The sequence below is a fragment of the Caloenas nicobarica genome, chromosome 3 (assembly GCF_036013445.1).
Source record: "Caloenas nicobarica isolate bCalNic1 chromosome 3, bCalNic1.hap1, whole genome shotgun sequence".
NCBI classification, from domain to species: domain Eukaryota; kingdom Metazoa; phylum Chordata; class Aves; order Columbiformes; family Columbidae; genus Caloenas; species Caloenas nicobarica.
The window spans coordinates 120,686,354-120,699,415 of record NC_088247.1 but is presented as its reverse complement, the minus strand read 5'-3'; the positions used below and the strand labels follow the sequence as shown (position 1 = coordinate 120,699,415).

The 13,062-nt window shown below is 42.2% G+C and overlaps 2 protein-coding genes across 6 annotated transcripts in view; one reads left to right on the top strand and one right to left on the bottom strand.

The window, feature by feature from the left end:
* The first annotated feature begins 616 nt into the window (after positions 1-616).
* On the top strand, positions 617-1,753 carry LOC135986592 (prolyl-tRNA synthetase associated domain-containing protein 1-like). The gene is made up of 2 exons (XM_065630722.1): positions 617-735; positions 1,150-1,753. The coding sequence occupies exons 1-2, from the start codon at positions 649-651 to the stop codon at positions 1,585-1,587; spliced, it is 525 nt and encodes a 174-aa protein (XP_065486794.1). The 5' UTR covers positions 617-648; the 3' UTR covers positions 1,588-1,753.
* A 1,872-nt stretch (positions 1,754-3,625) lies between these two features.
* CCDC88A (coiled-coil domain containing 88A) overlaps positions 3,626-13,062 on the bottom strand; it is a 64,907-nt gene continuing 55,470 nt past the window's right edge. For 2 of the 5 annotated variants that reach the window (XM_065630719.1, XM_065630721.1), the window contains 4 exons: positions 11,454-11,701; positions 10,619-11,108; positions 7,270-7,369; positions 5,353-6,716 (listed from right to left, as the gene is read on the bottom strand). In XM_065630719.1, the coding sequence (XP_065486791.1) occupies positions 7,305-7,369; positions 10,619-11,108; positions 11,454-11,701 (803 nt within the window). In that variant the 3' untranslated portion in view covers positions 5,353-6,716; positions 7,270-7,304. Of the gene's footprint in view, positions 5,312-5,352; positions 6,717-7,269; positions 7,370-10,085; positions 11,109-11,453; positions 11,702-13,062 lie in introns of those variants that run through there. The other 3 variants (XM_065630717.1, XM_065630718.1, XM_065630720.1) reach the window with 2 other exon arrangements.

The following is a 13,062-nucleotide window of genomic DNA, read 5'->3' as shown; positions in this document are numbered from 1 at the left end:
TGCCATTCTTGACTATTATTTGTTGACTTTAAAAGAAAACATTTGATTATGCAGTTGCCATTTCTTTAGTGCGTATTGTTAACTAAATAGTTTGCTTTACGTTGATTTTTCCTGCTTTGAATTATTAACGGTGACATTTTAAGCAAAAATACGTTGGCAGTGCTTGAAATTGGAGCAAGGCCATGTAGGAGAAATTTAGTGTTTGGTTTTAAGGTGAGAGCCTCAGCAAATGGCTCCGAATTGTCCTGCTTTTAGTTCAACCCGATGGCCAAGACTGCGGGTTTTTTACACTTACAAAACAAAAAAAAAATCCAAAACCAAACGAACAAAAATAAAAAACCCGACAAGCCAAAAAAAAAAAAAAAACCAAACAAACAAACAAAAAAACCCACCACCAACTTCCAAACTGAAGTGTTGCAGCAGGAATACATTCAGCCGTTATACCGAGATCTGAAGCTTGGTGGGGTTTTTTTTAATCAAAACGTTTAATAAACCCGCTCTGGTTCCCGCCGCTCCCCCGACGGCCCCACCCCCGGAAGGGGCGGGGCCGAGCTGGCGGCTCCACCCCCGGAAGGGGCGGGACGGCCCCGCTGGCTCCACCCCCGGAAGGGGCGGGGCGGGGCCGCCAGCGTGTGGCGGCAGCGGGCGATGGCGGCGGGCGCGGAGCTGCGGGCGGCGCTGGCGCGGCGGCTGCGGGACTTGGGCATCGCCACGGTCACCGCCGAGCACCCCGAGGTACGGGCCGCCTCCCCTCCCCTCCCCGCGGGCCTCAGCGCTCAGCCTCCGCAGTTTCAGGAGCTGCGGCCCATCCACTTTGCCACCGTGAAGTCACCGGTGTCTCGGATGCTTTCCAAACTTTTTCTCCCCCTCCCCGGTTAAAAACACACATCAGTCTGTCTGGGGTGGAGCTGCAGAAGCAATGCTGCCTTTTTGCATCTTTCAAGTGTGATATTCTGTATTCACGAGGCAGAAGCAACTCAGTATGCAGGAGGTGTATGCCACGTTTTGTTTGTGTTCTTTTAAAATGTCTTCATAAAAGGGTACAGTTCTTAAGCTGAGTGTAACATTCAGTATTTTCTAAGTCTTTAACAAAAGACACCTGCCAGTATGCAACCGATAACAGAGTCTCACACTGGTGATGTTTTCCAGGTGTTCACTGTTGAAGAAATGATGCCCCACGTCCAACACATGAAGGGAGGTCACAGTAAAAACCTCTTTCTTAAAGACAAAAAGAAGAAAGGGTTCTGGCTGGTGACGGTTCTGCACGACAGGCAAATCAACCTGAACGACCTGGCTAAAAAACTGGGCGTTGGGAGCGGGAACCTGCGTTTTTCGGAGGAAAAGGCCTTGCAGGAGAAGCTGCAGGTGGGTCAGGGCTGCGCGACGCCCCTCGCCCTGTTCTGCGACCAGGGGGACGTCACGTTGGTGCTGGACGCCGCTCTTCTGGAGGGCGGCCACGAAAAGGTCTATTTCCATCCCATGACCAATTCTGCAACCATGGGCTTGAGCCCTGACGACTTTTTGAAGTTCGTGAGATCAACGGGCCACGATCCTGTCATCATCCATTTTGATGAAGATGTCAAGTAGATGAAATTCACTTTTCTATTACTAGGCGTAGATTTTGTAGAGGAAAAAAACCCCCACAACCCAGGCTTACCCCTTTATTTTTTCAATTCTGTAGGTTTATACTGTATAATCTGGTGAGAAAGAAAATACTGTCTTCAGGTTATTAAACAGAATATTCTTACAAAGACATGTTTGCAATCTGCCACTAAGTAACCAGTAAGCAGAAAAGGCATTATTTGAATAATGTTATCCTGTTTATTAATAAAATGGATAAAACTGGGACTTCATGTGGTACTGGCCTTGAAGGTTTAAACTTAATACCATTAAGAATAACAACTTAAAAGTTATAAACTATTTGTCGATACACACAGGACAGATGTCTAAATTGTGCACCTGTGCTCATCCATCCTCTACTACACGTTGCTTTCCTCATTTTTCTGGGAAAAACCCAACTTAGCTACACTACAGAAAACACTTGTTGTCTACGTTTTTAGTTGCATTTTCACAGTATCCTCCCCTTGGGGAAATTAGTAAATCTTCTAGTAATTGCCTCATTAAGGCAGGGGGGTGAGCCCAGGTACCAGCCACTCTCCCACAAGAACCTGACCGGTACCTTCTCAACATTACATTTCTAATTAATTCTTTCTCCTCTCCTGCCTAAACGAATAACCCTCCCTCAAACAGGTGGTGTGTTGAAGAGAGAAGCAGCAGAAACTCTGTGAAGTCCAGTGAACGTCCCGTGGCAGCGGGTGCCCCCACGAAACCCCAAGAGGGGAGCGAGAGCGAGGGACAAAAATCTGAGTATGACAGGAAAAGGGCTTTTGACCACAGCCCAGCGAAAACATCACGGAGAAGGAACACGAGACTAAACAGAAATAAAGAATACAGGAGAGTGAAGAAAAATCACGTGAAGGCCTCGCGATCCGGGATGGGGATTTGCTGCTGCAAGGGATGCAACACGAACAGCGAGGAAGGGAAACATTTCAAAAGAAACATAAAGCAAAAATCGGCCCGTTTAACTCAGTTTCATTCCCCACGGCCAAGACAGTTCTATGAGAACATCTGTGTGTTATTTTTTTTTCTGTTAAGAACGTAAAATCTTTAATTCTACAGAATGACAAACTACCATGAACTGAGTAAGAAAAAGCCTCTTCTAGGGCAAGTTACTTCACAACGATCCTTCCCACGTTTTCCTTCATTCCTGATGGATTTGGCACCTTCACAACACAATAGTTTAAATTCTCCCGTCTGCCTTTGAAAGACACAAACCAACCCCAGTCATCTCAAATGGGAAAGGAGTGGCCTAAAAATGTGGAACATGTAGAAACCTATAGGAGGAGTCACTAGAAAGGCATCCAGACACATCTGATGTTATATTTGTTGTTAAGGAACATCTGATATTTGGGAATATTGGGCTGATTAATGAACTATCTAGAGAACTCCAGATGACAAATGCATTACTAAAATACGTCGAAATTAAGATAGAGTCTTATACGTCTTCAAAAGTAAATCTGTCTCACCCTCTGCCTGCCACTCACTCTCCCTTCCCTCTAAGGTTTCTTGTGGTGCCCCAAAATCCTTTAAAAAAATAAGAGTAAATTTGACTTGTCAATTTTTTAAATCCAGAAAGCTCTAAATGTGAAAAACTGCAGCAGTTTTCTGTGCTTCACAAATCTTAAAATCTGCGCTACCTAAAACGTAACTACCTTTGTCCTCAGAAGAGATTCTGAGACTTGTCTCAGTGAAAGTAACAACCCATCAAAGCTTCAAATATTACATTGGGCAAATCTATGCTGATTTTTTGTATTTGCTTATGAAATTAGTGTATTTTTTTTTTAATTATATTGAAATAGCGTCTAGTTAAAAGCTACACAGGTATACAGAAATAAAGACCAGGAAACAAACTACACACTGTCCAGAAAAATTCTGCTGCAGTTTGATGGGTTTCCTTCGGAAGAAGCACCCGCGGAACACGTCACCAACGGAGCACAACGCCAGCAGCTCACACCACGGTCCAGAAAAAGTGTGTATAAACGTACACACAACATAAGAATAAAAATCATTTGGTTTGGCATTTTAATAACATCATTAATAAATGTATACAATGGCAAACATTAAAAAAAATCAATATGTAAAGGGAATTACAGTTTTAAATAAGAGCTTTTCAGGTTTTGTTTCACACCCAGGTACATTCCTTTAAGGCAGTTTTATTAATATCAAAGCATTATTTACATATATGTTATTATCTAACTCTAAAAATCATACATGAGCTCCTTTGCTGAGGCTGCACCATGTCATAGAAAAGGTTTAGAAATAATACATGTTGGGAATGTCACTAAATCCAGAAAAGTAAATAAAACTGAGCCCTGGCATAGTGGTACCAGCTCTGTTGTAATCCCACACCAGCGCTGAGACATTTGGCAACTCGAGCGGTAAAAAGCCGACTACTCTGGTTGTGGAGTGTCCAACAGCTGCCGTGTCTTCCCCTGGGAGTTCACATTTCAGAAAACGCGATGCTGCTCCCAAATTCCATTTCCATTTTTATTTTTTAAGAGCACAGATTGGAAAGGTTAAGAAAAAACCCAATCATCAGAGCACGGAGAACCTGACTGCTCTTCAGCTCCCAAACTTCTTTGCAAAGGATGTGCTGGGGTAGATTCTGATCTCGTCAGTGCAAATGGATCCTCGGTGCTGCTTTCGGCTAATTTAGCAAATCCACCCCAAAATCCTGGCCTGGGCTGCGCTGCTGCCGACCCTGGCACACAAACCTGCCCAAACTGCTGCCGATTCGCCCACACCAGGAAACCTGGCTGAGGTCTTGGGGTAAAGGGGGGGTAATTTCTAACAGATGGTATCAGTTAAATAGCAATTGTCAAGTTTGTGATTGCACACTGGCGGTATCGCACACTGTCAGAAAGTGTCATAATATGCAAAAAGTGCCAGAAGTTGTGACGGGTCATCTTGGACAACTTCACAAGTAGAGAAAAGAGCTGAGCTAATAAATAAAAGGGGAGATGCCCGTGTGACGAAAACAACACAGCCACGCGTGTGACAGCAATGGCAACGTGCCACTTGCCCAATTCCCAGCGAATCCACCTCAACACACACAACTGCTGGGGTTCTGTGATACAAACAGCATTTGGCACGACACTTGGCATTTTCATTCAAGACGCACGTTCTTCTGAAAGCAGTCAGGCTACTTAATGGTTTAACAGTTTGAAATGCAGCGGTCCTGGGTTGTCAAACAGCTGGGAAAATCCCGTCACAGACCCTGAAAATATAATTTTCCTAATATTTATGGTATTTCTATTTTCTCTCAAAACAGCTGTGCCTTTAGGGCTACCGGTGTTGCAGATGTCGTATCTTTGTCTATGGAATTGTGTAAAGGCGACTTTTCCGTCGGTCTGTGTGGCTGTGTTAGGATACGGGAACGGCACGGAGACCAGGCTGGACGCCAAACGCACCAGGAAAATCCTTCCAAATGCAGCCGAGCTCGGGCTGGATCGCGGAGCTGGGTGCCAGGAGAGCTCTGGCCTTCAGATCACTGCCGGCACTGCTCTGCAAAAATCATCAGCACGCCTTCCCTGAATCCGTGACAACCCGGAGAACAAGGGGCCAGCAATGGCCGCTGGTACGCGCCGCTACTCAAAAGAAACCGATGATTTTAATGAAATACCAGAAATGTCTTCAGAGGAGAATGGAAATTCTGTGTGGTGGGAAAGCTACAAAATTGGTCCTGTTTTCACTTCAGAAAAAAAAAAAAAGGTTTAAATTCTCTGTGAAAACAATCCCAGGCTGAATCAAATGTTTATATTGTACAAAGAAAATGTTTAGATCTAGATCTTTCAGCACATTTTAATCACAAAAAGTATGTCCAACGGAAGTCACTTTAAGGAAAAAACAATAGAATTTCCCATTCTAAAGCTTATCAAACCTTCCTCTTTCTTCCCCTTTTTGACAAAATGTCAGGATGATAAGAACTGGACTTGTGGAGCCTCTGAATCCATGGAATAACTCCACGATAACTCATTTTGGATCTGCTATAAATTCACGTACGCTTCCTCTGAGCGCTCTGCAAATGCTTTAAAGACAACAAATGTATGAGACCACTGAACGTACCGATAACGTTTGTCGACTTTAATATAAATCAGTAATGAACAAAATGTATCTTACTAATAAAAGGGGAACTGATTGTAAAATGCGTATGATATTATTTACATTTCTTTGCCATCAAGAAACCTCCTAGGCCACAGTCAGCTCATGTCAAAAGACAAACAATTAAAAAAAAAAATAAACAGTCAATACACAAACATCCTAAGACAGTCTTATCCTGGAAATGCCATTTGTTGAAAACAGCCTTATATTAAAATAAAAGTTATAGAGAAATCATAGCTGACAATTTCCTGTCAGAAACTTACGAACGTATATAAGCAGAATAACTTGGGAATGTGAAAAACACAAATGACAAACAAGTTCTATAGAATACGATCAGCCCATGACTCCCCCTTTTTTAGTTACCGAACTTTTCCATGTATGTAAACAAATTTTTCTCTTGCATTATGCAACAAAAATCAGCATAAACTTTTTCCAGAGCCATTCCATGCAGATTACGCTAACCAAATAAGGCAGTGAAGTGCCAGGAAGCTGTGAGGTTTTTGTATCTGTATATACAGTCCATTGCAACAAAATACTACAGCATTTACTTTAGATTTACAGAAGTAAATATAAACTGCTAGTTATGGGGTTTTTTGGCTAATTATTAGCAGAAGCTTAAGCAAATCAGTGGCTAATTTCATAAACAGAAGATGAAAGAAGGTTGTTGGTTTTTTGTTTTTTTTTCCTGGAGTAATTCTTGAGACCTTAAAATTCTTGGTCCTTAGGGAGATGAGAACTGTCCTTTATTCAGTAGATCTTAACAGTGCAATGTGCAATAATTCCTAAGCCCATCTACACATTTTCGGCAGTAGACTCCAGTAGAGCTCCTTGATTCAAGGAAGGAAGGTAGGTAGGTAGGTTTTTAGTTCTTGCCTGCTCTAGTCACGAAGAATGTAAAAAATTCCCTTAATTTTTATTACTGATTCCTACAGTCGCTGTCGTGTTACTTCAGATATAAAGGCTTCATACTGAGATACTGAAGGACACTTTTCTCTCTGTGTTCAGCCGGAAGGTAGAAAGAGAAAAGAACATCAGAAAAGCTGGAAGGGTGGAAGTATAAAATGCAGAGTTAAGCAGCTAACAGAACTAACAGCACTACCAGCATGCACCAAAGGGCTTGGCACGAGTCGAGAGGAGGACAGGACGCCAAAGACAAGCTTTATATAAAAAGGCACTTTCCTTGTGCTACAGAATGCATGTTTTGTTAAACTATTCTTTTAGATTTATCTGTTCCTTTCTAAGAACCAACTTCAATATTCCTCCTTAATGGGACTTCCTTGAACTTGCTTCTTCAAGAGGTTTGAAAAATAAAAATAAATGTAATTTTTACAGGCAAAAGGCTCCACGGGATGAAGTTCCCTGCCTACACAGACAAAGTAACTGCGGGAGACCAACGTGGTCTGGCTTAGCTAATAAGCAAGGGAGCAGCCAGTTAAGCAAGCGGTATTTACATCTGGTTAATGCCATGTGCACTTGTCCTTATATGTAATGCTGTTAGTTTGTTGTAAATGAAATTAATCTCATTTACAGTTTGGGCAGGAAACTCACCACTTGGCCCACATCTCATGTAGTGGGTAATAGAATTAGGAGCTTTGCTGCTCCCTAGACCTGCTTTTTGAATTTCTGCTTTCTGGGATAGCTTCCACATCTGCAGAGAAAAGCATTTCAGGTTATTCATTGTGTTTACCAGGACATGAAAAACACCCTCATGCATTAAAATACATTCTACTCATTAGTGGAGCACAAGGACATACAAACACTTCTCATTTTAAGAGGAAAGGACAGAGGAGAGGGACAGAAGACACTGGAAATACCTACTCAACTACATTCACTGAAATTAATCTTGGCATTTAGAATAACCAGCTATTATTTTCAAAGCCACCGTCAGATACACTTAACTTTTAGATACACTAACCCTAATTTTCTGCCTGTATGAAAAGGAATAAAACCAATCAGATGTAATCAAGGCTGACTAAACCTGGGAGAGAACTTATCTGTGCATTTTTTACCTGCTACGCATTAAAAGAAACATTCACGTTCAGCTCTGCAGAACAGAAAATTATCTTTGCATGCAACAGCCCGGACGTGCAAAACGCAGCATCTAAATTTACTACCCGCTTAGAGTGAAGCGTCAAGCAAACCTTTCGCTGCAAGCAAATTACCAGGCCAGAGCAAAATACCCTTTTTTGGCCAGCAGGCACATGTTGAGTGCTGATGATTACCATGGCAAGGCCTCACCTACCCACAGCCAGCAGGCGGCTGAGGAGCAGCAATGGCTCTTCACACCTTGGCCTTGCTCATGATTACAGCCGGGGTTTGGTGGTCATGCTGGAGAGCTCCTAATAAACAAACATATCTGGAGACAATATTGGTATTTTTTGTAGCTGAACAGTCTAAGGACCAAAGCAAGACAAGGCTGGAAACGAGATGGGAGCGTGCCGGAAAGCCTGTGTGATGTCTCAAACAACAGCAGTTGAGCTGAACAGGACATACTATAATACCTCTGGCCACAAACCTTCCTGTGCTCCTAACAAGCAGCCTCGCTCAAGACACAGGCTTGCAATCGGTAAAGAAAGACACAGACACAGGGAGCACAGTGTGAGTTTATAAGAAGCGCTCTCAGAGCTCAGGTGATTTTCTAATTCCTTCCACAACTTGCAAAATGCGTTCCACACATGGCGCTTCACCGAACAGCTCAGCTCCAAGCTGGTGCAGACCTCTGCCCACTAGTGAAGTCAAATGACATGACCCCAGATGGGAACACTGATCTCGCTGCGTGTGAAATGAAGGTTCTATTTCAGATTTGGGTTTATTTTTTAACGGTGAGCCCATTCTCGAGGGCAGTGACCAACAGCACGCCGGGAACAACGTCGACAGTTTTGCCCCAATCCCCAGTTACACGCTGGGGAATTGGAGTTCAGCCCGCACAGCAGTACTGGGACTGACACAAACTGCCGGCAAAGAAAAATTCAATCGCAAAAATCATAATATGCCCTTCATTATTTTTTATATTTCTTTTCAATTTTAATTATTTTTTCCTCTAGATATATTTTCATTCAGGTTTTTTATAGCATATGTAATTTTGTCCTACCGTAACTGTCAGTAATTATTTCCTCTTGCAAGAAAGTGCTCTCTAAGCCTAATGTATTCATAGTTTAAGTACGATATGATTTTAAACTCTGTTTATATTTCCCATTGAGAAGTTCCAAGCAATTGCAGAGACAGTGGCATATGAAGTAATTACAGTTTGACATTTCTCTTTAGCTGGTCATCTGGGATTTAATGAGTTATTCACTTAAAAGTTCCTATAGTTTTGCAAGAAAACTTTTTGTTATTTTTTCTTTTATTTAACTATGCTAATGTAACAGTTTTTTCTGTGATTTTGTTATACATCTTGTTTTCTATTCTGTTAGTGTTACTTCTTTTAAGAAGAAAAAATGAATTTCCACCATAATCGATACAGGTTTTTATTACCGTACATCACAAGGAGTCTCATGGAACTGTGATCTGACTCCTAAGAAAACCGAACACTTCACCACATTTGTACACCAGATGTGAAAAGACAAAGCACATAAAAGGAAAAAGGTGGAAAGGGTCATTTTTTCATTACAAGTGCTGCATATCAAGTCACTATTTACTGCCTCTTCATAAGAATTATCATTTACGTTTAGGACTATGAATGGTCTTTGTATTTATTAATGTTCAAGTATGTTGATAAGTATGAACAGTAATTCATATTTATTGTGCAAGCCAGAGCACTGAATTATTGGGCCATAACTCGTTCCTCGTGCAAAGTGCATTTATGCCGGGACATGGCACAAATGGAAAGGGTAAGACATTGAAATCTCTCTAAATGCTTCTTTTCATTTTTGAAATAAGGGAGGGGAAAGTATTTTTACTCCAAATACATATCAGAGTGTTACTGATACATCTGAAAGCACGAGCACAACTGCAAAAAGCTGCCTTGGTATTGGAAATCCTGTTGATCATGGTGCCATTTCTGGCAATGCAGCATGCAATCGCTTTAACATGCATTCAGGAACGTACAGGGGAAAAACCAAAATGTTTGGAGTGCGTGACAAATAAAAATATAGCTTGTATTATAAAGACTTTTAAAGGCATGCAAAATATGTACAGTGCAATTAATGTTTCATGCAAACTTTGGTGAGGTTACAATTTTACATTCAGACATGCTGGAGTACACAACTGAGCCTTGGCAAACAACACCCACAGATCTAACACAAAATCATTTTTCATTTGTAGTGAAATTTTCTCTAAATCCAGTGGACAATGAGAAGAACACCTATATGTCATATTATACTATATATGTGTATATATATATTTTCAATGGCAGAACTTCCTTCTCACACACAGCCATACTCGTACCACACAGTTTGATTATCCTCAGAAACCAGCAGCGGGGATTCGGCCTCGCTGGTGTTTGCACGGGGGGCAGGAACCAACTGCCCCGTTCCAGCTGCGCGCAGCTCACTGCCAGCACATTGCTCATTAGCACAAGGCTGCTCTGGATTTTTCGGTACGGATCTAAACGCCGGCAGATTGGCCTGATTAGGTGTTTTTGGTGCAGATCTTTGAGGCAATCCGCTTATATTGCTAACTAATTCAGTGTTAAGGGATAAAAAAGGCTGCGCCACAGTGAACGACCCTGTGCTGTCCTTACCAGATGTACCGACCTTCTCATTAAACATATTTGTGTTTAGCAACGTTCTCTCACGGCAATTTGCCCTTTCCATCCTTGAAGTCTTAGGTACATCCGAACTACATCCTAAATGACAGGGTTTAACTGAATTAGCTGCACCGCTGTGCAGCACACAATCTACTCTGTAAGCCACACAGTGAACAAAAGGAGAGGAGAACTGGTGTGCTGGGTACTCACTGGAGGCTGCCGGAACGCTCCTGTCGCTGGCGGCTGGGGCTGGGTCAACCGAGACAGGCTGTCTACTGTCCTTAGACAAGAAATCGTGAATGCTCGTCCTTCGCGTGGTTCCTTCCGCCGTGGAAATCACGCTGCTCGCCCGAGGTAAGGTGGCGTAAGGATTGCAATCTCTCGACTGGCGCTGGGACGCAGTTGCTTGGATCTTTTCTTTCACCGATTTGCCCTTCCCTGGAGCGCCCGATGGAAATTTTATTGGAGAGCTAGTGAAGTAGGGATCTTCAGTTTTCCGAAGGCTGGGCCTTACCAGTTGTTCTGGTTTAATGGATCGTCCATCTGAGAAATCGGCTGTGGTTTTCACACTTAATGATCTTACAATGCCACAGCCGCCGGACGGCTGCTTTCTGAGCTTCTCCTTTCCCGTCAGCTCTGCGGACTCGGATAAGCTTCTCATGACTTCATCTAAAAGATTCTCTTCGCTCGCAGATTTCATCTGTCAAAAACACGAAACATCTTGTAAGTCTATCAATTGTGATTTTGACATTTCTTAAGCAATATTTGTGGACATAAATGAAGAACAATTCTAAAAAGACTGGTCTGTGCAGCGGAGATTGACTTTCTTACCTCATTCAGAAGCCAGAAAGGGTCAAGCTGCGAAATCCCACACGATTTTGTGTATAATACAGCGAGTACAGTTTATCAGGATGCAGTCCACGCTGCTGCTTAATGCAGGCAGAACCAGAACGGCTTCAACGCCATTCTACTCACTCTAGGTCTCCTAGTACTTCTGTGCCCATTTATGGCGTAACACAGAGTTAAAATATTTTTTTAAACTAACCTCGCTTGAGGTACTCTTGTTGCTTTCTTCTAGAAACTGCTGCAGGGTAACAACTTCGCTGCCGGGAGAGCCGGTTTTGCTGCGTTTCCCGCGAGCGTGGGGCGTTTCGGGGGTTCTGGACCTGGCGTGGCCCCGCAGGAACGGGCTGGGGCTGCTGCTGCTGCTGGACCAGGCCTCGTGCTCCTGCAGCAGGCTGAACTCCCCGCTGCTGTGGCTCTGCGGCCGGCTCGCGTTGCTCACCGCTCCTGCTGCGGGGTGGAAGGTTGCAGTGTTCCGTAAGAAACAGGGAAGCTGTTAAACAGCATTACCTCACTCAAATCTGGGACGTTATCAGATTCAGTTAACGATGATTCTATTTAAAATACTAAAACATCCAGTCACTCTTTTTTCACTCAACCCAAATATATTATTAATACAATTGGTCTCCCCTGACTTACCTCTTACAGCTCTTTAAACGTGACACAATAGCTTCTGAATGAAAAAACCAAAGAAACTACCTTTCGGTTATAATCTGGGCCTCCCTCTACATAATGCTCTAGTCCGAGAGGCTCAGGATGACACCTCCACTCTGCTTCAGCATCTCTGCGAGGCACACGCTCCAATGTACTATTAATGAGTTTTACATTAAATGACACACAAAAGATGACATGGAAAGAAATATTTTCTTCAGTAAGAACTATTTTGGAATGCTGCTTCTCCGACAGTTTCTGCCATTACTTCTAATTTATTACAACTGTGGCCTGAAGGAAGCAAATGGCATTAAATTCAAAATAGATTCCACAACGCCAATTCTTCTTATTTTCAGTAATTGTGAATTGTTTAAAAAATACTGACGAATAATCGAGTATTTCCTGCTTCGTGTTACTCTTAAGAAATGAAATCAAGTTTGTGGAAAGATGAATTGTTTACAGCAGAAATTTCTAATACAGTACAGAAACTGGGGCACGGATTGCCTCAAAGAATCTTTTATAAAAGGGAGCAATCAAATGGACAAAGAAAAAACCACCACCCACAAATAAAAATCTTAAGCTAGCATTTCATCTCTAGCTTTCCAAACAGATACTGTTTCATAAACACAAGCCATAAATATTAAATGAAGTCTTGAGTTGGCAGCATTCTAGTTTAATACGTACAATGGTCTCCAGCTAGAATGGCCATTAAAAACAAAAATATATCAAGGCTTGTAATATATGAAATTTGGAGAATATTGCTAAATCCAAGAACATTATTAGCCTTTCAAAAACAAAATACAGAGGTTTGCAGGACAATATTACAAATGCCCTTTTGTCTGCTTTGCGTTTTATGCTATACAGCTTTACAGCAGCAGTGCACATGTGGTGGGATGCTGGGAGAAAAAAATGGAGCAACTTCTCTGCTTGAATAGAAGTGATTTTAAAGTAATTTGGGGGCAATTCTTATTTTGTAACATTGTTACTTGGGTTAGGTTTGGTTTAAAATAGTTTGTAACTTATATACTAATATTTATTAAAAACATAGGCTCTACTGATACTCATATTCTTTTCTAATTTGGGGATATGCTTGAAGAAAAACATACTGTGGTGTGTTGTGGGGATTTGTGTGGTTGTTCTTTTTTTAACCTCTCTAGATG

Bases quoted from the DNA above. Each gene is read 5' to 3' on its own strand.
- LOC135986592 (XM_065630722.1), top strand. From the start codon at position 649: ATGGCGGCGGGCGCGGAGCTGCGGGCGGCGCTGGCGCGGCGGCTGCGG. The intron at 736-1,149 runs GTACGGGCCGCC...GATGTTTTCCAG, and splicing joins TCACCGCCGAGCACCCCGAG to GTGTTCACTGTTGAAGAAAT.